At 41.4% G+C, this 27,783-nt stretch overlaps 1 protein-coding gene across 2 annotated transcripts; it reads left to right on the forward strand.

Annotated features, from left to right (window-relative positions):
• Positions 1–156: 156 nt before the first annotated feature.
• On the forward strand, positions 157–26,574 carry LOC308058632 (trifunctional purine biosynthetic protein adenosine-3-like). 2 transcript variants are annotated; one of them, XM_080374701.1, is made up of 22 exons: positions 157–2,430; positions 4,170–4,318; positions 5,099–5,194; positions 5,841–6,015; positions 7,614–7,725; positions 8,187–8,246; positions 9,082–9,207; positions 9,899–9,986; positions 11,173–11,258; positions 11,766–11,934; positions 14,065–14,296; positions 14,432–14,526; positions 15,208–15,317; positions 17,122–17,320; positions 17,903–18,154; positions 18,428–18,580; positions 19,899–20,105; positions 21,088–21,231; positions 21,553–21,683; positions 23,117–23,258; positions 24,390–24,505; positions 24,994–26,574. In XM_080374701.1, the coding sequence occupies exons 2-22, from the start codon at positions 4,174–4,176 to the stop codon at positions 25,264–25,266; spliced, it is 3,111 nt and encodes a 1,036-aa protein (XP_080230827.1). In that variant the 5' UTR covers positions 157–2,430; positions 4,170–4,173; the 3' UTR covers positions 25,267–26,574. The 2 variants fall into 2 exon arrangements, with proteins under 2 accessions (XP_080230827.1, XP_080230826.1); XM_080374700.1 differs by having other exon boundaries at positions 157–4,318.
• The last annotated feature ends 1,209 nt before the right edge of the window (positions 26,575–27,783 follow it).

Below are 27,783 nucleotides of genomic sequence, written 5' to 3' on the forward strand. Positions count from 1 at the left end.
CCCTTCGCTCAAGGACGGGCGCGCTGCCCCTGCGGCGGGGGGCGGTTCGTGCCGCTCGCCGCCAGGGGGCGCCCGAGGCCCGCCGTGACCGCGGGGGGGGCCTGGGCGGCGGGGCGGGCCGGCGCGCGGCTCGGTGGCGTGTGACGTGGCGCCGGGGCGGTGGCTCAGCGCCCCCCGGCCGTGCGGGAGGCGCAGCTGTCCCCATCCCCCCTTCGAACGGATGCGCACCCGCGTCGCCCGTACTGGCTTGTTCGCCCCCGTCCGGGTGGATTCTGCCCCAGCGGGCGCGAGCCCCGCTGCCTGCCGGCGCCCCGCCCCCACCAAGGCCTCGTGCGCGCGCTCGCCGCTGCCCCCGCCGCGGTTCTCGGGGGGCAGGGTGAGCTGCGAGTGCCTGAGCTCACCCAAACAGCAGTGGCAGACCTGCGGTGGCCCGGAACTCCTGTCCTCGGCCCCGTTGCTGCGGGGGGCTGACTCCTGGTGGGTTTCCTGTGGCCGCGGGGCTGTCGGGGAACGGCAGCTTCGGCCGCAGGATCCCCAAGCCCTGAAACCGTTCTGGTCCTCAGCCTGGAGCGGAGGGCCCAGGTGCATGACTAAAGGCCCAGCAAGTGAAACAACAGTTTGTTTCCTCCCCAAACACCAGTGTGCATTATTAAAAACCAACCAACCAACCAACCCACCCCTTGTGTTTTCTATATGGTACTTGGTGTGACGGGGCGTGCTGCGCACCCAGCCAGTGGCACGGTGGCACTGATGCCTGAAAGGCAGCAACAGCCACACTGAGCAACCTGCTTTGGTTTACAGCTTCCAGTATTATATTCTGACTGCTTGTCCTGTAATGGCTTTGGGGGTATGCTATCTTTGCGAATAAACAACACTAAAATACATCGTTTCACAGAGATTTTCTCTTCTATTCACTAGGTGATGGTTTTCTGCATTTATTTTTTTATTTCAGGCTTGCTTTCTGTAAAAGTCAGCTTTTGGTATTGAAAGTTACCATGTATATTGTCTTTCTCTGCTGCGTATTCACTTCATCACCTAAGGAAAAAAAAAAAAGAGGTTAAATAATTGCAATACAAATTGACCTGCTGGAATGAATGCAAGTTTAAATTATCTTCTTCTGGCGAGTTAGGTAGCAGAGAGACATTTCAGGGCTGTGCGAGTTCTGTTTCTGACTTTATTTGTCACAGCCTCCTGATGAGGAGAATAAAATGTGAAACAGCTGTAAAAGAGAGGAAGTTTATAATCTTGTAAGAAATAGGACTCTTCTTTGCACGTGGTCGTTTGCTGTTCAGTCACAGGTAGAAAATGTAGAGCTGTGACTTTGCAAATCTAAGGAAGGCAGGCTATGGATACGTGGTAAGAGATGCTTAACATTGTAGCAGGCAAGTCTCCTTAAACCAGGAGGTTCAAGTACAGCATCTGTTCGACAGTACACAACCCATTAATTCCATAGTTTTAAACAAACGTTGCAGATTTCCTTTAATAATTGTTCAGTGGTGTGAAAGGGATACTCTTGTGTTTTTATTAATGTATTTTATTATTTCTCACTGCCTGACTTTCAAGACACAGATTCTGCTCGGTGCTGTGTTGAGGTGCGTTGTTTTCAGTAGAGCAGTAGCATTGCACGCTTGCCTAATGTTAACCAGAGCATTTCAGATGCTGCCATGAGAGGATTAGGCTGTTGAGGAGGATGGTGCAGTAACCAGGGGAGAATAAAATAACACTTACTACATACATTGTATCTCTGGCATTGCTTGTATTAAATTTCTTCAAAAAGTAAAAAGGGTAGTAATTAAGGGGGACACAATTTCAGTGTGTGCTAGGTAGTAAAATAACCTTTATATATACATCTAAGGATCTGTTCCACTACAAAGAATAGGTCTGTGGGAGTTATGTGTGCAGGTTTTAAGTAGAGTGTTTCTGCTCAGCTATATTTTTATAAGTAGTCTTTAAGATCCTTTACTTGTCATAGGATACAAAATCGGTCTTAACATCTGAACTGAACAAGGATGTCAGCTTTTTGATACCACATTGTAGCTTTTTTTTTTTTTTTTCCCTTTTTTTTTTTTTCCCCAAAGGTTGAATACTTGTAGGACCGATGGGTGGGGAGGAGTTCTTTTTGCTGTTAGCTGAGGAAAAATGAGAAGACAGGAGAATGGTCCACACTGCTGAAGCCTGTGGGGAGGGTCTGTTTTGAAGGGCGGGTGGCATTACGGGGATCTTGCTGGGGATCCTCCTGGTAGATAGGAAGATAAAAGGGGACAGGGCAGCATGCAGGTCTGTCTGCTTCTTTCACCCTCTCACCCTTATACTTGGCCTTAGGAGATCAGAAATCATTTGGATCTGAAGCCGGAGCTGAAGGAAGAACTTGGACTGGTTCAGGAGGACTTCTCAGCCTTTTGTGTAGGCAAACAGCAGGGTCTGACAAAGGTAAGGGAAGACAATTCAAGTGATCAGTCCCCTTCTATAGCCTTTCCTCCAGGACCAACTGTCTTACCAGCTGTCTTTTCTTTCAACACACTTTTGAATTGCTTTGCAAAAAATGTCTTTAGTGTCCTCACTATGTTGTGGAATGAAAATTGCATTATTTCCATAGGGTAGGAGGCACTGCTTGGTTTCACTGTCTTCCCAGTCACTAACTTTAATTTATTCTGCCTTAGAAAACTTCAGTGAATTGTGAAATTATATTTAAGGGAAAAAATAATTTTGCTTTTAAAAAAACTTCACTTCTTGTTAATAATGGTTGGATAGCCATGCCTAATGAAGCTTTTTGGACAGCATGTTGATGTTTTTGTTTGAGATAAAGCAGTTGTAACCCTTTATTTTTAAGCTCCTAGCAAGTTCAGAATTATTTGTCAAGCAGTGACAAAAGGAAAGACAAAGTCTGACATATTGGATAGTTATATGGTATAAACATCTAGAAAAGTCTTTTGCAAGGAAAAACAATCTGGTGGTTGATAGAGCATTAAGCATATACTCTGTGTTTGTACATCCAGAGCACAATACCTAAAACTCAAAATTAGCCTCTTAGATAATCCATAATGGTCTCTATTCCCCAGGGACATGCTACTTAAGGTAGTTACATTGTACTTGGACAATTTAATAATTATGAAAATATATATAGTTAAATTTTATTTTGTTGGTATTAGGTTAAGGCATCTTAATACTGTCTCAGGAAATCTAAACATAATTATTGATTTATCAATGTGTTCTATGAATATCTTTTCTGAAATATTATACTTCAGTGTCACCACGTAGCTTCTGTTTTTCTTTGGAAGTTATGTAATGAATTCAAACCAGTGGTTATGATTTCTTGGGAAAAGACTGCTGACATGCTTCTTGCAAAGCTGGTGGTTTATGTTATCTTTAATTTATTGTCTGTTTCCTGGGTAAGGACTGGTTTACACCATTAACATCGTCCTTAAAGGTCATGTTCTGGGGTGTTTTTTCTTTCTGACATTGGTCCACATTCAGCACATACCGAAAAATTAAGTTTGGCAGATGTGACCTATGCTGAGTATGATAATATTTCTGAAATAAATCAAAACTAATTTGCCAAGAAATATTACTGAGGATCTGTTTTAAATGTCAGTGTGCTACTGAAATTAACAGTTGTTCTTTTATTGAGCATGCTGTTCTGCTGAAGTTGCCCTCTTAGCAATTTTCAAAGTATAAAATCTGTTCTGAAAATTGTCTCTGCCATTTATTACTGAGAATGTTTACACTCATAAAAGTTCCTAGGTTGATCTGAGTGTTCAGTATGGAATATATTTATCTGGTAAGTTACCCAGAGCACTTGTGTGAAACTTTCGGTCCCGCCCTGTGTAGTTGTGCAAAGGGCTTGATGTGACCTTCTCATGACAAGATTATTTCAGTCTGGATACATAAAAGTGGAAATCTTGACTATGCTGAAACAAGTGGAAAAGATTCTCAGTTACTCCATTGTTGACAGTATTGAAACCAAATGTGAATGATTCATCCATCCAGTGACACTACTTGTACAGTCACTTTGTTAAGATGTCTTATAGGTACCTTTCTAATACAAACTGGATTGATATTACTTGTCAAGTATAAGTGAGAGATATAATTTATGTATTTTTTGCTTATTTTTACATAGGTTTGTGAAATAAGTAAGTAGTACTATATATGATAATTCTGGGTTTGCACAGGTTAATGGCTGACCGAGTGCTTGTGATTGGCAGTGGAGGGAGAGAGCATGCGCTGGCCTGGAAGTTGGCCCAGTCCCCACATGTGAAACATGTTTTTGTTGCTCCAGGAAATGCAGGAACAGCTGACAATGGAAAAATTTCAAATTCAGGTAAAAAGTGGGGAAAAAATTAATTATTGTGCCAAGCAATCAGTAATACAGGTGTTGGAACTGAAACAAAACTGACCATATTTGTATTGAGTTGGTAGGAGATAACAATTACTTTTTTCTTTGACTGGTACCACAGATTATGTAAGGCACATATTTATTTTTTCTGTATGTTTTGTTTCTGAATTTTAGAACTGCCTAATAAAACATCATACTGTACCTATTTTTAGCCTAGCTTCTTAAGACAGTGAGGCTTATGTGAGACTGTATTTCTACACCTCATCTCTTTCTTCCCACTGTTATGCTTGAATTCACTGACCAATTTCAGCAAAACTTAACAGAGGAATAGAAGGCTCAGAGTTATTAACTTCTGGCTAGAAACTTCTCTGGTGCCTGCCCAGGCTGCTCAGCTAAATTTAGCTACATCATGCACAAGCATTGAGTAAATCTTTGCTCAGGTGTGGAAATTGAGTTTCCTTGTAAACTTAGAGGTTGGGTTTTTTAAACAGTTTTATTCTGTTATGATAATTATATTGCTTACATATAGCAAATAAAATGAATTTAATGAGTTAGCAGATGTGTATTAAAAACAGTACTGCAAACTGGAAATGTTTACTGTTCTTTCTGGACTCTGCTATTATTACAGTGTTTGTTTTACTTCACCCTTCATGGGCTGTTTCATTATTTCAATCATACTTCTTAGGGAGATGGAACAATGACATTATCATATCCCATCTCTTATTTAGGCTTTACAGTAGTAACTTCAGTATATTTCCTTTTCAGCTGTATTAGTGAGCAATCACACTATTGTTACCCAGTTCTGCAAAGATCATAACATTGGACTTGTGTTAGTTGGACAAGAAGCTCTTTTGGCAGCTGGTAAGGCTGAAATAAATTAACTTCACAGTAAAAATCAGCACCTTGTATTCTGCTTTAAAATGACCTCATTTGGCTCTTAGGACACACACTGACTTAATTAAACTGAAGAGCAAGACACTTTGGATTATCTTGTAAATGTAAATTGTAGTCACTTAAAATGTTTGGCTTCGTAGCTGTATGTTAGAAATCAGCAGGGAAGATCACACAGGATCGAGAATCAGTAATGGTTATAAGTACTCTTGTGTCTTCTCCTCTGTTTTCCTTTATATAAAGAGTTTTCTTGCAGTAGTCCTAACATTGTTGCTGTATGCAACAGTACTCAGACCATCACGTGCATTTATTGTAATGTGGTACAGTAAGATATCTACCTCTTAAACAGTGAACAGAAGTACCAGAGAGTCCTAACATAGTTATGGGCTGGTAACTGTGACAGTGCTTAGTAATGTAAAGAGCTAAAGACCTCTTAAAACTAAATAATGAAACGGGTCATTAGATATGCAGAACCTTATTTTAAGGATGAATTGGCTGTTTGGGACAAGGAAAAGTGTAACAGAGTGCCAGAATGGTTGTGTGGTTTTCCTTTTGTCAAAATTACTTGATGTTTCCAAAGAAACAATTTGGTTCCTTTGCCATTTTTGATAACTAGGGATTGTTGATGACTTGAGAGCAGCAGGAGTTAGGTGTTTTGGACCATCTGCAAAAGCAGCTCAGCTGGCATCCAACACCAGTTTTGCCAAAGCCTTTCTGGATCGACATGGGATCCCAACAGCAAGATGGAAAGCCTTCACCAATCCCCAGGAAGCTTGTAGGTTTATTATCAGGTAAATATTTTGATACCGGAAGCATCTCTCTTCAGTTATCTATGCATTTGGCCTTCACCCGAGACAGTTACCTAGAACTCGGTAATTTTTCAACTGTTGTTCTTCTCAAATAGCTACTGAATGAATCAGTTTTGTAATTAGAGACGGACGATGAAGGTGCAGGGAACTTTAACAAGTTGATTTTTCTGTTCACAGATCACAGCTCTTCTTCCCTTTGATCAGCTTCTTCAGGATGCTAGTTAGCCATTTAAAAGACAAACAAATTGTGACAAAGTATTTCAATCAATCTTTCTGTAAGAGTAAGAATAATTTATACACAGACAGATACCAGGAAAATGCTATCTGTGGAGTGATTTGGGACTGGTCAAACGCTCATTACTTAAGGAGGATACTCTTACTTCTTCAAGGCCGGACAGCATCTCTCTTACGTGGAGAGAGAAATGTAACTGCAATTGCTTTGAGCAGTAATGCCTCTGAAGTCATTGAGGATCCTTTGGGAGAGTAACCTACCACTGTGGCTATTTTGGTCCAGTCTCACAGCAGCTGCTGTGTTCAACTGTGCTGGTCTGTGGCTGTGTGTTGGTTTCACAGACTTTTTGTCTTTGCTGTCACATGCTACACATGGTATGATCTAGTGGAACTTTTTTTTTTTCTAAATAAAACCAGCCTTTTCACTGACTTCACTCTGCAACAGCATTTAGTCTGTATTACTGCCATGTACAGAAGCAGACCAACAACTTCTATGTCTATAAGCATGCCTAAGACTTGAAAAGGAAAGCTGTCTCAGGTCAGCACACTGAGATGTGGAGAAAGGGGGCCTTGTGTGAGCCTGCTTTGGCTGCTTGTATAAATCTAGAGTTGAGATTTATCCTGGTATAAATCATAAAGTGGAAAGGAGAAATGAGATGTTGTTTTAGAAAACAGGCTAGTAGTGTGTAGAATCAGCTCTTCAAAAGGAACATTTTGTTTGACTGTCCACAAGCCAGAGAGAGGTGAATGGACAGAGTGTAGTTAGAATATGTTGTTGTGCTGTTTTGTTTTGTGGTTGGGTTTTTTTTTTTTTTCCTTCTATATTTAGCTTGTGTTTAAGACCAAGTGGAGCAATTCTGGGGGTACAGTGTTAATACACTTGTTCTACCATGTCCTTTTTGTGCAAGACCTAACTCAGTCCTAACCTTACAACTCTAAACAGAACTTCCATAGTGGTTTATAGGATTATGTAATCTGGTTTTGCAAAACTATACATCATCAATGAGTTCATCTTTCCAAACCTATGACAGGCATAAATAGTAACCTAGCTCAGGGAAAAGAGGAAGAAACTGTAAGGTGTTAAAGTTCAGTGATTTGTCCAAAGATATACATTGAGTCAGAACCAACAACAGAATTCATAGATTTCTGGTTCACAATCCGGTGCTGGGTGCTATAAGAGTCCCTTCACCTCTATGACAGATAGGCTAGCAGGGAATGCATTTTTCTGATGTGATACTTTTCAACTGTTCAGAAAACAAAGAAGAATGCGGGAGGCACTCAGCTTAAAAATTACAATTTCACTGGATGCAGTAGGGATGCTTGAATTTCACCTTTGCTTTCATTTAAAGCACAGACTTTCCTGCACGAGTCGTACGGGCAAGGGGTCCTGCTGCTAGAAAAGAAGTGACTATTGCAGCCAGCAAAGAGGAAGCCTGCAGAGCTGTCCAAGATATTATGCAGGTGATTAAACCTTTAATTGACCAGTAGGAATGCAATTCTCGATGTTCTGTAGCCTATGAGTTTGTAATTTCGGCCACAGGAGGCAAGCATTTTCAGGAGAAATCTGCCCATTCAGCTTGGGAATTTCTCTGGGTATTATCCTCAGATTCCTCATGTTTGCTTCAGACAGGCAAGTGGGGCTTTGTAGAGTTTGTGACTGAGCTCTTGTACCAGCACTGAGTCCTGCTGCCCTCCCCCCCTGACTTTTTCCATTTTTCATTGGTTCCCAGGGTCTGATAAGGTGCATTTCAAAGTCTTCCTTATTTCCAAATGAGATTTTGTTGGCTTTGCTCAACATACCAGAAATTCAAGCAAGCTTGTACTTTTCATATACATTGTTTTTTCTGTTAAAAGAAAATAAAGAGAGGATTTAGCCAGTAGATGTCATGTTTGCTAACTGCAGGATTTTTTTTTTGGTACAGGACAGAATGTTTGGAGATATGGTTGTTATTGAAGAACTTCTTCAAGGGGAAGAACTTTCTGTATGTGATCAATGGTGTGGTTATATCCTTTTATTCTTTGCCATTATTGCTATGCTCTATGCATAAACATACAAGTTTATTGTTTCAAATAGGTTTCTTGTTTTATTTGCACTTAAATAAATATGCAGTCTAGGCAATTCGATGTCATACTCATCAATGTTTTCAGTAGAATTTTCTTCTACATTAGGCATAAAATTGCAGTTATGGTGATCTTTGTAGGTAGAAAATTATCTTTTTTTTCCTAAGGTGACATAAACCATGTTCGTATGGACTTTGTATTGGTAATTCTTGTTACATCAGTAATTTTGTGCTAATATGTAGTGCCTGTTTTAATAGTTCCCTTACCATGGATTATTACTCAGTGGCAGGATAAAACTTAAGCATGTATATTATACGCCACATGAAAACTGAAAATTATTTCTTTGTGCAAGGTTTGTCCTGCACTGAGAATACTTCACACTCATTCAGGCCCCAGATCTGCAAGCACACAGGTTTGACTTGAAGTATATGAATAATTCTGTCAAGCCAATAAAGACTATTCACATGCCTTAAGGTAAGCTTATGTCCGCATGACTAACAGGTCAAAATCTAATTAATCAGAAAGGAATTGTTATGAGGGCCACCATTTCTCTTGATTATTTAAAAATGGGAACGAAAGCTCAATGAATCCTTTGGGACAGTCTGCTTGCAGCAGAATAAATGGGTTTTACTGATTTCTGTCTTTGATTCCTAAATTTTCCTGGCAGAACTGAGCCTCAGCCTGTGTCCAGCAGTGTTAACTTCCCTTAGGACAGAACTTTGTCAGTGTTCCTATGTTGTGTGCATCTCTTAACAGTGCTTGTGCTTCACGGATGGTGTCACTGTTGCTTCAATGCCCCCAGCCCAGGCCCACAAACGATTATTGGATGGTGACCAGGGTCCAAACACTGGAGGGATGGGAGCCTATTGCCCAGTTCCTCAGGTATAGCAGTTCTCCTCCTCAGCCTGCAATATGGCTTATCACATCTGTGGTTAATAGGTCTCCCTTTGGGCTCAATCTTACTTCTACCACATAGGCCCAATTTCTTCTGGAATTGATTGATGCTTTGCTTGTGTAAGTGCAATACAGGGCTCAAACTTTAGTAGTCATTCTTTGGTATTTAATGAGCCAGTGTTCTGAGGAATGATCTCTCTTTTACCTTTTCCATTTTTCCTAAACTTTATATTTTTCTGCTCCTAACTAGCATCATCTGCAATGTCCTTGCAAAATTCCCTGTGTGCCTGGAGTCTTTGTGTCTTGAACATAACTTTGGGTTTCTTGTTGTTGATTCTTAAAGCACACTGCATCATTCTAAATATGCTACTCGAGTACGTTAGGAGTGGTTTTTTTTCTCTAAGTACAGAAACATCCTTACTGTATGCAGCCCAGGTTGGCAGTGTCTCAAACCTCCTTAAAACTGGCCTTTTAAAGAAAGAACCAAACAAAAAATCTTGGGAGACAGATCAGTGTATCTGTCCTTCAGGCAGCAGCGCCCTAATGGAGAGAGCATACTGGTTGAGGGTGGGAGAGCAGAAAACAGCTGAGGCATTTACTTACCCCAGTCCTTCCAGGTCCTATGAGCTAGTCCAGCAAATGTCATCACTGTCTCAATAAGTTTGATGTTGATCGTCAGGTTCCAGAAGTTCTTCTAGAGAAAATCAATGATGCTATCCTTCAGCACGTTGTTGATAGTATGAGACAAGAAGGAACAGCCTATGTAGGTAAGTGGGCATTCAACTGAAAAACAAGGTAAAGTCTTAGCAAGGTTATTTTCATTGTTAGAAAGTCCTTTTGAATTCCAAATAATATTTAAAAAAAAAAAAATAGTAGTTGATTTTTCATGTCATATTAAGCCTTACTTGTTTGGTTTATAGCTCTTCCTTTGGAGAGAAGTTTTGTCTTTTCTTCATAAAACATACTGTATTTTTATTAAATATTTTTTACTAAAACAGTTGCAACCAGACTCTTTGTAGTTCAGGGTATAATATATACTTAAATTCAGTTGTACTGTTCAGTTCTGTATACAACTGTGTAAGTTTTCTTAAGATCTTTGTCTTAAGACTTTTGAAAAAGAAAGGTGATGCTTACAGCTGTCACTTAATGCCAATGGCTGCTTTTGGTACCAAAGAATGTCTAGATCACATACATGTAAAGAGTTGGGTTCTGGTCTGTGATGTATTCTCTGCTATTTGGTAATTTTTTTACAATGCTCAAATCCACAGTAAGAATGTAGCGGGTGCTGAGCATTTTTGTGATGATGCTGGAGGACCTGATGCTTTGTGGGTTTTAAATTTAACACTCGTTATTCTCTGGGGATTAGTTTTCTGATTATACAAGGAAAGGTCTGCTTTGGGTAGCCACGTGCATATATATGCGTTGCAGTAGAAATTACCCAATACCAACCTCAGGAAGTTTTTGTTTGTTAGTAGCAGTAGCGAATTGTGGTTTGGTATTTTTGCCTGAAATACAGAGTTATACATCTATATTTATGCATAACAATAGCACACTTAATGGTAAGAAAATCACAAAGTCTGTGTAATGAATAGGGGTTTATGGGAACTGGTTGGGGTTTTTTTCATCCTGTCAATTCCTTCTGGTCTTTGAACACCTGCATCTAGAGAGCTATAGCACAAGGCAGAACTTGACTTTCTGATCCAGTGATCTGTTGCTTTCTGTTGTGTTCAATATAAAATGCAGTGCAATGTTCCTCACACTGCTGCTTGCCACTTTGTTGTTTTTTGTGTCGTTACTATGACTTGTGTATAAGTGCTTGCAGAATCCTTGCTCCTAATTCCTTATGATTTGCAGAAATGCATCCCTCATTCCAAAATACTGTGTTGCATTTAAAGGAGTTCTTGAAAAATAATGGTTAAAATTCATTTGCTTGGCTGTGTTCTTTCTGTTCAGGTGTGCTGCAAACAGGTTTAATGCTTACCAAAGATGGTGTGAAAATTTTAAACTTTAAATGTCAGTTTGGTGATCCCCAGTGCCAGGTGAGTAAAAGATACTGAAAACTTAAATATGCTTCATTGATTTACTCTGACTGTCCTAGCTTACCTCTAGGGAAATCTGCATGCTATATTTGGATTTATGTCTTCCTTCCCCTGAACATGCAGATTTGAATGTGAATTTCTTAGACAATGTATGACATAACTTAACATTTTGGCTGGTCAGCTTCTGTAAATTATCAGTTAAAGATTTTAAATTAAAGAGCTGTTCCTCAGATTTTATTTTTCTGGATAGAAGCAGAATGGGAGGAGCCTAAATTCCTGTTCCTTCTACATAATCTCACATCTCATGTTTGTAAATTTATGACTTGCAAAAAGATGCTGCAAGTTAATAGTCACCTATAGTTTCCAAATCTACCAGTATAAGCAAATACAGTGATTTGAGTTTGGCAGGTACAGATTTTACTCTATTAATTTAATTTTCCCTAAGTGGAATTTGAACAAGTCAACAAAATAAAAATTAACTACTATCACTATGAAATTTTTCTGCAGGTAATTCTTCCACTGCTTAAAAATGATTTTTATGAAGTGATTCAAGCAACAATTGATGGCAAACTCTGCAGCTTCATGCCAGCCTGGTCAGAAAATAGTACAGCTGTGTGTGTGGTCATGGCAAGTCCAGGATACCCAGGAGACTATGACAAAGGCATGGAAGTAACAGGTAACTGCAGTAGGTTGAGTACTACTTAATTTCAGCGTAATACTCCAGTAGGTTTGCACTTACCTCGTCTTCCAGAGATCTGTATAACTTTTGTCCACCCCACCCCTCACACCCTAACAGAGTCTGCCTTCGTCTGTCACTCCTCGTCCCTCTGGAAGGGATAGCTGTTCAGTAAGATCTTCAAACTAGAGTGTATGCCTGTCCAAAGTAGCACAGGGGCTAAATGTTTAAAGTTACTTCATTCTATAAAGCTCTGCCTGTAGCTGGGTGCTGAGATAAGAAGGTGATGGGGAATTACGTCCTCCTGGAACAACTCTGGTGCATCCATGTGGAGTACTTCTGCAAATTGTGCTGGAAATATGGACCACAATGTTCTCAGTACATGATTGCTTTTTCCTAGCTTTGGTCTTTTATCAGGAGGTCACATTATTTTAGCTAATGCCTGACCAAGTGATAAGGGTGAGACTTGAGAACCTCTGGCCTTTAAAATTGGAGCAGTGCAAGCCTCCACCATCAGCATGGTTCCTTCCCTTGTGAAAGCCAGCCAGGGTCATTGCTGTGTAGTACTAACGAGGACCTCTTCTTCATGGGGCTTGAAGGGTTTTTGGAAAGGTGGGCACATGGGCTTTAGATCAATATTAATTTTATGTGTTAAAATTCTTGTGCTTTATTACCTCATTAAGATTTTTAAAATGTTTAAAAACAGAAGGAAGTGTTGCAGACTGTTTCATTCCCCCTCAGCTACTGCTGTGCCTGTCCAACACCATGCCCTGTGTAAAGCTAACCAGACAACTGGTCTTGTATCAAGGCCACCTTATTTTTGTCAGAACTCCAGCTACCCTACATCACCCAGGGAGAAGGTCATGTTATATTGCTTTTTCCCTTTGTCAAGATTTCTGCTGTCACATTCTCCGCACCCACCCTCCTCTTCCAGTTCCCTCACTGCATTTATTTTTTTTCATCAGTGATATTCTGTAGAACTCCGCATTTCTGTAACTGCAAAAATCCAAACAACATAACTGAATGAATCCTTCTAGTGAGCTACCTTTCACTAGTCAGATTTGGGAGCTTAACTTTTTTCAAACTGATATTCATACCTTTAGGAGTGAGATGGTATGACCCTCTTGCTTGTTAATCACAGAAAAAGATAGTCAAAACAATGAAATTCAATCCATTATTTTATTATTATATAATCCAGCCTCAGGAGTTTTGTGGGGTTTATTAGTTTTTTCCTCTTTTTCATCTTGATTCCCACATTTTAATGGCTTAGCAAACTTTTTATTCTGGAGTATTCCTTAAAACATGATGGGAAGGGGTTAGGTTTCCATTGCAGCAAGGACAGCTGGGGCTTAGCTTCGACCTTGCTGGGGCAGTGCTGTGGCAATGTAGCACACACTACCTTCAGCAAGTATAAATGTCCTTTTTACTCGTTTATAAAATCTATCTAGCTGATAGCAAAGAGAAAACCGTATTTTGTTTTGCTTTTTCCAGGTGATGGCAGCAGTTCCTCCTTTTCCCTTATCCTTTTCTCCTCAAAATACAAATCTAAAAAACCTCTAAACAATTTTGCTTTCCTCTAACAGGAAAATACATGGAGACAAACGAAAAGAACAAAATACATCACTTGTGGTTTAGCTATTGGACAGCCACCTGTGAGTGTTTGTGGAGCAGGCAGGGTAGGGAACTGTGAGGAGTGCGCACGGCCAAATAGTTAGGGGAGTGCTGCAGTAACGTTAGCATTAATGGTTTAGTGTCGGGGAGAGGGGAGAAACCAGACAGTAAACTGCTATGAATTGTGATTTCATACAGGAAAGCCCTGCAAGACTATTCAGTTACAATATATAGCACAGCTTTGCCCTGTCACAGGGTAGTTATATGTCCTGTTACGGCTCCTGGATCCCTTATTTCTGTTCCTGTGTGATCTGTGTCCTTACTGGACATCTCAGAAGGGGAGCCTTAGGGCCAGCAGAGTGGGATGCTCTCCACTGGTAATGCTATTTCTCAGAAGAAAGGTAAGGTGGGTAGTTTTAGGGTTTTTCTCCCTTGACTGAAGAAAAACTTCAATCTTCCCTGCTTTGCCAACACAGTATGTGATTTAAAATACTCAGAGAATTCCTTTTGCTTTTGTAGGGCTGCTGCAAGCCAAAGAGTTAGGGCTGCAGGTGTTCCATGCTGGCACAACGCTGAAGGATGGCAGAGTGGTGACAAGTGGTGGCAGAGTCCTCTCCATTACTGCTGTGAAGGAGGACCTGATGAAAGCACTGGGAGAAGCCAACAGGGGTGTAGCAGCCATTCGTTTCAAGGGTGCCACTTACAGGAAGGACATTGGCCATCGGGGTATACGGCTTCTCAAACAGTCTCTGTATGTAAGCAAAGGCACTAGCAGAAACAGATGCTAGTCCAAAGCTTTATATCTATTGTTCCCATTTGTGTGATGAATGATAGTCTATGTGGAAAATGTTGCTACTGCTGCTAGCATGTCCTTTACTCTCCACAGGGGTCTAATATACAAAGAGAGACACCTGGAAGCTGTAACTGGTGATGTTTTGTTTCATCAGCCAGAAACATCAATTGTAAGTGGTACCAGATCAGGTAAGATTGGGAAGAATCTTTGAATTTTCTCAGTATACTGAATGGAACAGAACTTTTTTTTTCCCCAGAGGTCACCGTGAAGAAAGAAAACTCTCATTTCTTTCTCATCACTCCTCTTTTGCTTAATTAAAAAATAGTTGGCTTACTATGGGGATGATTGTACTTTTCCAAGGTTAATCTAGTGAACAGAATAACTCCTGGATTAATGGAATGGTTTTGTCCTTCACTGGATAGAAGTGATCCTATTAGCTGTATATATGAGTACCATATCCAGACAGTTATTAGAGTGTGGCTAACAATCATTAAACTTGATATTTGCTCCTCAGACCATGTCCTTTTAGCAGTGATCTACTGAGGAAAATTTCTTGCTGTTTTTTTTTTCCCCATTAGACAAAGGTAGCTATGTAAAGAAAAAAGGCAATCTGTTAGCACTTTGGTAAAATGTTTAACCTTTGCTATACACAATCCATAGGCCACAAATACAGAATAATAAAGATCTTTTACAACACGGTGACATATGTGACTCTGGGGTCCATGCTTTATAAAGCTGTGCATGTTTCTGTCAGTGGACACAGTGCTGTCTTTTCCAAGAAATCATAATTTTCAGTACTCGCCTCAGTGAGTGTTTTGGGTCTTTTTATTTCCCCTAAATTTGATCCTTGACATATTTGTGCTTGGCAGGTAGTCATTCAGAAGTAGGAGGCTTTGCTGGTTTCTTTGACTTGAAAGCATCTGGCTATGATGATCCTATCTTGGTATCTCAAACTAAAGGCCTTGGACCTAAACTGCAGGTAACTTGCAACTTGACTGTAGCAAAGTTTATGTTATCTCCTGAAACTGTTTTAAATGCCACAGCCAACAGCACCATCTGCATCCTTCTGAGCATTATAAATACATCTCAAGTCCACTGGAATGGTCATTTGAACCCTGTGGATGATCAGTTGAGCAAGGCCTGAGCATATGTCATTGAGAATGTGTAGGCATTGGATATTTTGTGATGAAATGATATTAACCCAAAGCATTTAGCTGAGCACTTGAGGAACTATGAACCAGAATTTATGCTATAAAATAGAGACTCCATTGGCTTTGAGAAAGGTCAGTTCAGAGGAGTACAGGGGAGTGTTGAAATGATAGCTGTCAGACTTAGCTTAATAAATTGTATGCAGAGAGGTAGTGCAATTACCTCTGCCAGGGCACTGGGGATTAGAGAATGCTAATTACACAAGAACGCATAGGAGAAGTTGAGTCAGGAATATATTTATATATTGATTCATGAGAAGGCTTTCAGCCATCAGAGGAGTGGAGGTGTGAAGCTGCCTTTCACTGATCAGGCATAGCAAATTAACTTGTTTCAAGTTGGTGTAATTATCTTCAGTAATGGGATGATACGGTGTGGCTTCCTGCAACAGCAGGAGACTGAACATTATAATCCAGCCTTTTGCAGTCTTACAGCCTTGGACACCTCTGAGCATGAAAAAGTGATTGGTGCTGGCTCTTGTGAGTCTTTGTTCCAACGGCTTGGCAGAGAGACATTCCCAACTGTGTTTACACAGACTGTTCTCAAGACTCTTCCTTGGCCAAAAAAAGTTGGCCGATGCCTATAGGAATTGTTATTAGATCAGTGGGAGGGAAATGTTATAATACAACAAAGAACGTGGGATGACTGGTTTCCATAGCACTTCTAAATCCATCAGCCAGTGAAAGAAATCCAGTGTGTAATGCAAACTCAGAGTGTTTAGCTGCTGATCTGTTACCATTTTGAAGCCAGTGATTGTATTTATCTGCATTTTTCCCTTGTCCATCTTTCTGTACTAAGCTTTTCTGCACAGGTATGAACTACACTGATACAGCTGTATCAGTAAAAGGTGGTTACCTTGAAAATTTATCCATACGTATGCAATCTTTGTCCTGCTTCAGACCCTGAAGTGGCAACTGACAGAGATGAATTGCACTGTGTGAGCTGGTGCTGTGCATCTACATCAGCAGTTGGCACAGGCAGAACTGCTCTGGTGTATCCATGACAGTGTAGAAACATCTGCTTATAATAAAGGAGTGTAAATGTCACCATTTGATAGAAGCCATGATGCCTGAATCAGGTTTCATTACTTGTAGGATGTAAACACCTTGATACATTTTTAAAAATCCAAATAGCAGCCTTCCTGACAGACATATTATTGCTTGTTGAAAGACCTGTCTTTCAAGGGATCCTACAGACCAGTCCCAGGTTGTTGCCTGTGACATGAGATATCTGAGTTCAAAAGACTCCTTGGGGAGGGTGAGAGTAAAGAATCTCATTCCCTGTGGTCTTGTAGAAGAAGAAGAAAATTAACAACAACCCCAAATGACAATTTCTGGGTAGTTGGAGCTAGAATTTGAATTATTGTTTCAAAAATCAAAATAGATCTTTCTCTTCTCTGCAAGAAAATGAGCTGGTTTCTCTTGATTTAGACTAGATGATGCACCAGGTTATGTTCTGCATGCATGTTCTATAGTGCTTCTTTTCAGGGAAAACAAGTTTTCTGCTCATTTGACCGATTAATATCTGAGTGTTGTGTATTTCTTGTCACCACTGCTGGTTCCCACTGTGTTTTGCAGATTGCACAGGTATGTAAAAGACATGACACCATAGGTCAGGACCTGGTTGCCATGTGTGTCAATGAAATTCTGGCTCAAGGAGCAGAGCCTCTCTTCTTCCTCAGTTATTTTGCCTGTGGCAAACTTGATGTTGAAGTGACTGAAACAATCAAAGAAGGAATAGACGAAGCTTGCAGAGATGCAGGATGCGCTTTCCTGGGTATGAACACTCCTATCCTCTGAGATTTAAAGATTCTGATGTTGAAACAATTTCTAGTGAAACAAACTTTGTAGACAGAGGCAGTATGTGATATTAGAACTGTTAGTTTCTGTTTGGTGGAAAAAACAATCAAGCATTTGGGCTTAAACTCTTCCTTATATCTGTAAAATGGGTCAGCATAGAGGGATGTTTTTTACAATTTATGCATTTGGATCCTAATTCTTGCCTATTTATCCTTGTACAAAGGAGAGCAAAACTGGATGCCTCACGTTCTTGAAGCCTTAACATGTTTTCATTCCCTCTCTGATACTCAGTCATAGCAGGGAGGTGCCAGATAAGTAGCATGAAATTTTTTTAAAACGTTTATTTTTTCAGTAACCTCAGAAGCCTTGTTTTGTTGAAGTCTTGAGGTGAAGTGAGAAACCAAGAAGGATTTTAAAAATGTATCTGAATACACTTCTTAAGCTGCATGTCTCCACAGCTGTCCTGGATATGTTGCTTAATTTAGGAGATGCTGTAGATTTAAAGTTAACAATAAAACATACTCGCAGCTAGTGCTGACTGCTTTCTCTCCCCACTTAGGCAGGGAGGTGGCTGAGGTGACTGGCATGTATTCTTCTGGAGAGTATGACCTGGTTGGCTTTGTGGTTGGCGCAGTGGAGCGAGGGCAGATGCTTCTGGGGCTGCAGAGGGCTGATGAGGAGGATGTTCTTATTGGATTGGCCTCTTCTGGAATTCACGGCTGTGGCTTTAGCGTCATAAGGAAGATTCTCTTAATGTCCTCCTTACGCTACTCCTCACCAGCACCTGGCAGTTGTGGTGACAAGACTCTAGGTAAAACATCTTTCTTCTCAAAAGCAAACCTGCAAATTAATTGTGTTCAGACATTTTCATAATTAGGTGCTGCCAAGGGCTGTTTACTTCAGGGTGGCTTAGGGTTTATAAATCTTTGGGGTAGGTATATGGGCTTGTATCCACAGCTTTGGAAGCGTGGACCAGCACTTTTTATTGCTTTCCAAGGTAGTCTGCCACAAAGACCAGAAGGGAATCTGTTCAGAGAAGAATTCCCACTAAACAAATTGATTGAACTGACACTCTTGTTTGCAGGAGATATATTGCTGACCCCAGCAAAAATGTACAGTCCATCTTTGCTGCCTGTCCTTCGCTCAGGGCACGTGAAGACTTTTGCCTTCATTGCTGAGGAGGGGTTGCTGGAAGGGATCTCCAGAATCCTGCCAGAACATGTCAGTGCTGTCCTAGGTAAATATCAAGGATCACTGTTTCTGTTTGACAAAATTTATATACAGCGTGGACTTGACTTCTCAGCTTCACTTATAGAGATACTCAGAAATGTATGTGTCTACACAGTTAGAAACTGAATGACTTGACATTCATGCTTTTCAAAGAGCCTAACAAGTGCATTCCTGTTTCAAGTAAGCATCACTGATGAGTACCACTTTCCCTTTGGAGAAGGGAAATTTAAGGAGAGTTTGAGGGCAGCTCATCTCTAGGACAACAGGTGTTTGAAAAGACTGTGTGTTCTGCAAAACACCTCTCCACGCTAAACATTTTGACAAAATGGTGAAGCTTGTTGAGAGAATTAATTTGCATGATTTTCTCCACAGTACATGTACACACACACACAAACATATTTAATACAGTTTTATGGTAGGTGGTAGCTTCCCCACAACAGACTAGTATTTGACATCTGTAAGTAAGGTAGAACTTCTTCTTTTGAAGCCAAAATTGGGCAAAGTATTAAAAAGTTCAAAATACTGAAGAAAACCATATTCACGTGAGTCCAAAAATATTGTGGAGATGAGGAGAGGGGGAGGAAGGCGTCTGTGTGCCTGTCTGTATTTCTTTAAAATAAAATTAGAAAGGAAAAAACCAAACTTAGCTTACTAAGGTGGTGTCTAGCTTGCTTGCCAGTGCCTGGAACCACAGACAAGATAACAAGCCCAAGGGATTTTTAGTTCTCTAAAATGAAGTCCATATGGCAAGCCTGCACCATTAAGCTTTTCACAGGCCACCTAAGGCCATGTCTGTGGAGTAGGATCACTGTGAAAGTCCATCCATGTTTCCCATCCATGTGTTGAACAGTCAGCCCTGTTCCAGTCTGCTCATCAACATAATTAAATATACACTCTTAGCTAATTATTGATTCTTTGAAACCGAAACCCAGGATCTGCTTAAGTAGTCCAAAAAAGCCAGAAGACGATTTGTCCCACAGCTCCTTTATCTCTTATGGAAGAGATGTAAGTCATCTGTAGCTTTTTCCCTGTGGCCAATGGGGGATGAATACATTTTAATTTGCCATCATTCCCTACATTTTCTCATTAGAAAGCCTAGAGAGGCCTTGGCTTACACAAATTACGGCTAGAAACCTCTAGCTAAACAGCAGCTATAAAGTTGACTGGAACCTGGGCCAGTGTCCTTCATATACTTCAACAGTACTCTTAGAACAGCAAGAATTGTTTTCTTACTAGCTTTCGTAATGTACCACTGTCATTCTATATAATAAAAGATGGGTAGCAAACATTTGTGCTGACCGTATACATATTTCAATCATTTTCAGATGCTCTCAGTTGGAAGATTCCTGAATTTTTTTGCTGGCTTTACAAAGAGGGAAACCTCTCTGTGGAGGAGATGGCTCAGACATTTAACTGTGGGATTGGTGCAGTCCTGGTTGTGCAGAAGGACCTGGGTCAGCATGTTCTCAAGGATATACAGAGACGTGAAGAAGCTTGGCTGATTGGGAAAGTTGTTGCCCCTTGTCACACAGGTTAGCAGGTGATGGGAAATTAAGACACAAAAAGAAACAGACTATGGTTTGATTCAAAGTGTAGCAAATTCATCTGTCTCACTTTAGAGGGGCTTCCACTTAAGGATGTGCTATTTAATTTTTAAGTTGATACAGTGTGCTTCTATGAAGTGCTGAGCATCTCCCGGGAGGCACCAGTTGTCCTCTTGTCCTCAGTTCTGTAGGCACTGAGAAGACTCCCTATTGCAAAGTTTGTGTAATTCACATCTTCTTCCTGTGGTTTCACTAGGCTGGAGGCTGCTTGACACCTTCACATCTAGATTTCACTATTAAATGAAGTGAGAAGTGAATGTCTTGTTTTCAGAGTGACAGTACTTGAATAATGTCTTACTTAGGTACCTGCTTGAGACTTGAGTAAATCACTCTGATGACTCTCTGTAAGGTCTTAAACATTAGGTGATTATATTTTGCCACAGTTGTGGTAATCAACCCACCTCCTTTCCAAGCCCTTCCACACAGATTCCCTGTAAAGACTGTGGATAGGGCACAGCTGTGTATAGTCATATATGATGATAAGTCTTCATTCTGGCATGTCCATCGGGTGACATACAGCAAGACATGAACCAAAATCTCACTGGAAACCAAAGAGGTTATGGAGCAGTTCGGGCAGCCAAAATGCAACCTCAGTTCTGTCTGTGTAATTTTGCAACACGAGAGGAAGAGGGAGATGGTTATAAAAGATGGGGATAATCCTTTGAGAAGACCCATACCTGGGCCTTTGTAAACAATTCTGCAAGTGACTAACACAAAAGAGATCAGCACAACTAGGGTGAGTTGGTTTGTTCTAGTAAATACATGTTTTTGCAGTTCAGTCAGTGCTAGCACAAATTCATTGCAGATAAGTTTTCTCTTAATCGAAACAAGATTAATAAACTATACAAAGTAAATATAGATGGAAAAGTAAAATCTGAAGTATTTTAACATTTTCCTCACATATTTGGAGGAGGTTCTCGCATCGAAGTCGAGAATCTTCTAGAAGCTTTGCAGCTGAGCAGCCCCCAGCATCTGCTGAATAACGCTGTTGTTGAGAGTCAACACCAACCCAGAAAGAGCAAAGTTAAAGTAGCTGTTCTCATCTCTGGAACAGGTGAGCTTTCATTTGTCATCACACAGAGAAATGTCCTTACAAGGGAGAGACTGAATTCAGCCCTGATACAAGTGCATCCACTTTGCCTTTCTTTTCAGTAGAGTCCGTGGAGCCCTCTGAAACCAAGGTTGCATTTTGACTGGAAATCAAGAAGTTGCACTGCTTAACAAATGAGCTTTATCAGTGCACGAATTCCTTTGTCCTCTTCTATTTGTGCAGTTGTTGAAAAAAATTTTTGTTACATAAACAGGATTGAGAGCCAATTCCCCATGACATAGGTGCTCATCTATTTCATCAATGTTTGCTTTCTCTTCATTTGAGGCACAAACCTTGCTGCGCTCATCAGTTATGCAAAAGAGCCAGGCAGTTGTGCTCAAGTTGTCCTTGTCATCTCCAACAAGTCTGGTGTGGAAGAACTACGAAATGCAGCCCGGGCTGGAATTCCCACCAGGGTAAAGACACCCATTTCCTTTCCTTTTTGTCACCAACTCACAGATTCTGAATCCATAGGTCTTTATGAAATGCTTGGTAAGAATTCATATTTCGCTTCTGTTTAGAACTTTTACTGGGGATAAGTGCATGTAGCACAAAGCTGTCAGAGTTATCAGCAAAGGCAGAACTGAAAAGCTGTATGGGCAGTGCTCGCAGGAGGCTGTGAGTCTCCCCCGTCTCTTCAGTGACTGCAACAGTCCAGAGTTAGGAAGGGACTTAAAACTGCAAGTGCTTCGATGATTTGGATCTGAGACTGTAGCCCATGGAGCTTCAAGCTTTAACTGAAATCAGTAAGACTTCATGCTCTGCAAAACACGTAAACGTGTGGTCTCCTTGGCTCATCCCTCTTACAGAAAGACCTTTGTCTCATGTTGTTCTCAGTCACTTCCAGCAGCACTCCACAAGTCTTTTCTCCTGCCTGTGGTCAGTAAAGTAGCATTGTGTTACAGAAACCTTCACTGGTTCGTTTCAATAAAAAAAGCTATAGAAAGGGACTACCATCACGCTATCGTATTTGTCAAAGTATAGAACATGACTTTTGAAAACATTCAACAACTTGGGGTTTCAAATGGAGCCCACCACCAGGAACTCCTCCTTCTAATGGTAAATGATTTTGAGCAGTTACCATGTTTGTACAGCTATGCACAGATGGAAATAAATACTGTTAGAGGCTCTTCATGCATTAAAAAGTTTTCAGCAAGCTTCCTCAGCAGCTGGGTCGGACTCGTTATTTTTTTTCCTGGCAGTGTAAAGACACATCTCTAGAGAAAAAGTTATGTTGAAATTCATTCACATTTTCATAGGCAAGAGCATGACAGCTTTGTTAACACCTTATTTGAATGTCCTCATAAACAAGAATCGACACCATGGGAGCTGAGGCTGAGAGGTGGAGTAGAAATAAAAAAGTTCCTGACTCCTCCTCCCCTTACACAGAATGCCTGGCCAGTTTGTTGGTCTTTTTAGCTAAGTTTGTGATTTTCAGTAAGCCACTACAGACTAACTGGTAGTGATATTGTCAATGCAATGAGTCACTACTATTTTTACTTTAGTCTTTGGCCAGACATTCTGGATTAAGAGGTCCATATCTTCTGATGCATTCCCTCTAAACCACATTTTCCTTTTCATAGTTGGCTTCTCTTTGTGCAGATTTTCTACACATCCTAGAAAGCATCCTGTGTGATACGTGTTAGCTAGTGATTGAGGTGTTCCCAGGTATGTTTATATGAATATGAAAAATCACAGATGTCCTGAATAATGTACCAACTTACAACTTTTTAAGGCCTCGAGTGTCCTAGAATGAATCCAGTTTGCTTTCTCTTTGTTGCCCAAGTAGCTGCTCTCATTCACACGGTTATTTCCTTGATATGGCTTTTGATGTGTTTTAATGTTTTAGGTGATTGATCATAAATTATATGGGAGTCGCTCTGAATTTGACAGCACGATCGACCGAGTTCTTGAAGAATTCGCTGTTGAACTGATATGTCTTTCAGGATTTATGAGAATTTTGTCCAGTCCTTTTCTCAGAAAATGGAAAGGTAAGAAACTCTTAAGTGTAAAAGAGAAATTACAATATGGGTGCTTGGTCTCACCAGAATTACACAGTCACAGTTCTTATCGTTTGGTTAAATCTCTCACAGCCTTGCTGATACTGAGGTTTGCATGTTAGACAGTGGGGCTGCCCTATGTTTTAATTTGTTCCAGCCAGTGGGACTGTGCTAGAATTCTGACCGTGCGTTGGCAGAGAAACACCTTGTGTTGGCATAATGAGTAGCAGAGGGGAAAAATCACTGAGTTGGTCTGTCTGCCTTCCTTCTGGGAAGGAGGAATGCCTGTGGAGCAGGCAAGAGTTCAGGCAGAGTTAACCGTGTCAAGGAGCTGTGCTGGGGAGTTCTGCTGAACATGCTCCTGCAGTTGTTGCTCAGAAACAAGCGAGTGAGAGGCTGATTTCTCAGTTCACCTCCTGCCTGTGCTGCGTAGCACTACTCTGCACTGTGTGCTGGGAATACAGCCGTTACAGACCCCGACTGCTGTAGGGCAGGGCTTTCTTTAGATATGTGCCAGGCCAGTGGAGGGGGGAACGCACACTCCTCTTTCCTCCTGGCTCTGGATGCCGAGTGCCAGCTCCTGAGACCTTGCTCAGAAGTTACTCCCTCGCTATGCACCTGGTACAGGCTTCTTTGGGGATGGTGTTTCCTGTGAGAATCACTTCCACCTGCCCGGCGGCTCTGCAGGAGGCTGCAGTGTGAAGTCCTCTGCTTCTAAGCCCGTCATCTGCAGCACGAGGGCTGGGCACCTGGGAGGGGAGAGACTGACCTGTCTGTCCATTCGCAGATGCAAAAGCAAATGAGGTTCTTGGCCTTAACTGAAACATGCTTGCCTGGCTACTGCCAAAGCCTGCACGCCATCACCTGTGTTTCTGGAAGAGCAGCCCTTCCTCAGATTTCTGCAGAGATCCGTAACCCCATGTATACATTTTGCTTTTTAACCTGGATCTGAACATGCCCTGTTACATTCTGACAGTAGCTGAGACCATTTAAACTCCCAAGTGGTGCTCACTGCTGTTGTTTGGAACTGATGATCACATCTCACTTTCGTTTTTAAAGGAAATTCAGTTCAAACTGATTTTTTTTTTTCTATTTTTTTCCTCCTCTCACACCAATGCCCAGGGAAAATTTTGAATGCTTCCCCATCACTTTTCCCACTGGTCAAGGATGGAAATGCCCATCAGCAAGCTCTGCAAAGTGGATTCAAAGTCACAGGCTGCACTGTGCATTTTGTCTTGGTAAGTGTCCTCTTGCCTAACATTGAGTAAGTTATGAAAAGGAATTTGCTTTTTTCTTTTCTTTCTGAAGGCAGAAACAGGAAGAGGTAACAGGAATGTGTGGAAATATTGGGATTGTTACCAGTAAAAACAGGAAGATGAGGCAGTTACATTGCATTTGTGGTTTCTCGAGGTCCTGTCTTCTTCCTTCATATCATGCATGGGGTTGGGTTTTTTTCCCAGTTTCTCCTACTCTCAGCAAACTGCTCTGTGAATTTTCTAGCCCATGTCTCTCTTCACACTGTACCCCCTAGCATAATGTAGGTGCCCCTAATGGAGGTGGCAAGCCCCTCCTGGCATCCTTTAAGCCTCCTGCACACAACTACACATGTGCTTGTTGAGATCTCTCATGAGGCTTTCCCTGCTCCATCCACATCATCTATAATCTTCTTGAGACATTCCATAACCTTCCAGCCTCTTCTAAAAGACTCCCAATATCCCCATTTTAGGAGGAATCTAGTCCAAAAGCAGTGATCCACCAGGAGCTGGTATCTGTGAAGTCAGATGACACTGAGGAGACACTGTCAGAAAAGGTTAAAGAAGCCGAGTGTCGGGCTTTTCCCGTTGCCCTGCAGCTGGTGGCCAGTGGAGCAGTGCAGCTGAGAGCTGATGGTAAAACCTGCTGGAAACAAGAGAGCCAGAGTCTTTGTCATCAAGAAGAGAAGAGAGCCTGCACACCACCTCTTGTGGCTCTGGAGCCTCCAGAAAACGATGTGGTGTAGCCAGGTTTCTGAGTGGTTTGCTCTCTGCTCATCTTTCCCTCCTCCCTCCTCCTCCCTGCCCTTGATGTGCTTTGCTTTGACTGCAGACGTATCACTGTCACAGGTTTCCATTCTGGGCTGTGATCCTCTTCCCTCAGCTTGCAGCTTTAGTTACAGTCCTTTTGCAAAATCGGCAGTGGAAGCCAAGCGATCATTTCAGATTTTGAATTTCTTTGTTCTGTTTTTTCATCTGTAAAGGAGATACTGTTGTTACAAATCAAAGAGGGGGCCTAAGCTGTAAAAATGGTCTAGTGCTTTGGAGAGAAATCAGTCCGAGGTACCAGTTTTTGTTGGCTGCATCACATTGCAGAGCACGAACAGCTTCACAAAGCAGCTACAAGCAGGAACTGTTCTGCTGCAAGAGGGTGACCAGCTCCTGTTGGATGGAAGAGGCCAGACGTGTCGGGGCAGAGCCGTGGGTTTGGGGGTGAACAAGCATTAGGGATGAATGCATTGCTCTGGGAGAGGAGGTGGGAGCCTACGAGGACCTTGTCCTTGTGAGCCCCATCACTGAGGGAGCACCTCAGGGTAGAGAAAAGGATGTGTAAACGTTCACCTGTGTGGAAGCCAGAGAGTAGTGAGCTGCCAAGCAGAAGACCCAAAGGCCAAAAAGGTGGGGAACTTTCAGAGGGTAAAATAAAATGAAACAAGCCCCCCCTCACAGATTGTCAGTATGTGACAGTGCATACCGAACAGACACCTAGGCACTTGCCCACACTCCTTGAAAGGGAGTGGTACATAGACATTCCCGGAATTTCATATTAAAACATTTGGATCTTGAGGGATGAATATTTGATTAGAGGAACTAGAAACACCAGATTTCAGGCATTTTTCTTCCTTCATCATTAGAATACGCAGAACAAAGCATCCTCAGCTTAACTTGCAGTAGCAGGAAAATCTCAGTTTTCTTTGTTGACTGAGTGATTGGCTTGGTCCAGAGAGTTCTGCTGTAAAATAAAAGCTCTTTCTGTGGAAGCTTATTTTATATCTGCCAGAATAATGACTTTCACCCAAGTAACAAATTGGAGGAAGAAAGCTACCTAAGAAGTTACTTGAACAGACTAGAAAAGAAGCAGCCAGCGCTGAACTTTCTAGTGGAGGGATCACTAACAGCAATTAAATGCAGTGAAAAAAAATGTATTTTTGTTTTGGTATCACATGTACTGTCCTAGAAACAGAAATACTGCATGTCTCGCTCTTGGCTGTATCAGGTTGTTCAAGCACATGAGTCAGCTCCAGTGAAAAAGTCTAAATTTTTCTTTTTTTATATATATGTACCTAGTGATTTTATATATGTACCTAGTTAGGGAGGGGAGAAAAGATTCAGCTTCCTCCAGAAAGCTCTGCCATTTATGTACAGAAATCTACATTTGTGTCTTGCACTTCAGCAACTGGAGCAAGGAACATGTATTTTTCATGATCTGGGAGAAATAGGAAGAACTGTAACAAGGCAAGATTAACAAATATTTGGTATATATAGATAATATTTCTGATTAAAGACATTGCTGAGTTTGCTTTTGGCTTGTTGTAACTCTGTAGTAACTTCCTGTTGTATACTATTTGAATTGCATAGCACGCATGACTGATTGTTCCAAACTTAACAAATAAAATGTTAACAGAGAATAGGGTGCTAGTTGTTGTGCTCTGACCCGTCTCCAGATGATCATGTCTAGAACAACTCACTCTGTACCTGTGTTCCTGGCAGCCCTCTGAGGCTGGGTGTGGTGACAGTCTGTTAATCTGTTTATTTTTTTTACAGATTGGCAGTGGAAGTAAAGCCAGCTAAGATCCAGTTCACTATGAAATTTCTTTTTATGCATTTGTCGAAATACAGCTAGGGGCTCAAATCCCATTTGTTATCAGCCTCCAGTGGCAAATTACCTGAGCCCTGCTAGAGCCACCTGTGACGGAATGGGCTGTTGGATTTTCCAGCAGCTTGTTGGCTTTTCTGGCAGCTATCAAACAGCTTTTATCACTGACATTACATTTACTAACTGTACAGGTAGCGATTTCACCCCTAGCAGCCCTACTTCTTCTAACGTGTGAGTTCATTGAAGTACAATTTCTTTTGACTTGTAAAATGTTTACTTTGTCATGGCTAAGGCACTGGACTCGAGCAGGCTGAACCCCTGCCAGAGCTGGACGCTCCCCACATCTTTTGCATTCTCCGAGACAGGCTGCATTTCAAGCCTCGGTGGGCAGTTTGCCCGCGGGGGAGGCCCTGCTGTGGGAGGGCAGGTTCCTACAGAAAAAAGTTGGGATGAAGACTTATCTTTTATTCTTTGCCTTTTACAAGCAAATTAAATTTGACCGTGTCATTTTCCTCTGTATTTGCTTCAGCTTTATCCTCGGTGGCAAATAATGACGGGAATATTCTGTCGGCAAGTTACTTCATCACGGACCATCTGGCCACTGAAACAGTAAGGTCACCACACTCGGCGGATACCACCTTAAGCAGGATTGCACATGGCTGTAACC

The sequence above is a fragment of the Falco punctatus genome (genome assembly GCF_963210335.1).
Source record: "Falco punctatus genome assembly, chromosome: 2".
NCBI classification, from domain to species: domain Eukaryota; kingdom Metazoa; phylum Chordata; class Aves; order Falconiformes; family Falconidae; genus Falco; species Falco punctatus.

Bases quoted from the DNA above. Each gene is read 5' to 3' on its own strand.
- LOC308058632 (XM_080374700.1), top strand. From the start codon at position 4,147: ATGATAATTCTGGGTTTGCACAGGTTAATGGCTGACCGAGTGCTTGTG. The intron at 11,935-14,064 runs GTAACTGCAGTA...TTGCTTTTGTAG, and splicing joins CAAAGGCATGGAAGTAACAG to GGCTGCTGCAAGCCAAAGAG. The intron at 20,106-21,087 runs GTTAGCAGGTGA...ACATATTTGGAG, and splicing joins TGTTGCCCCTTGTCACACAG to GAGGTTCTCGCATCGAAGTC.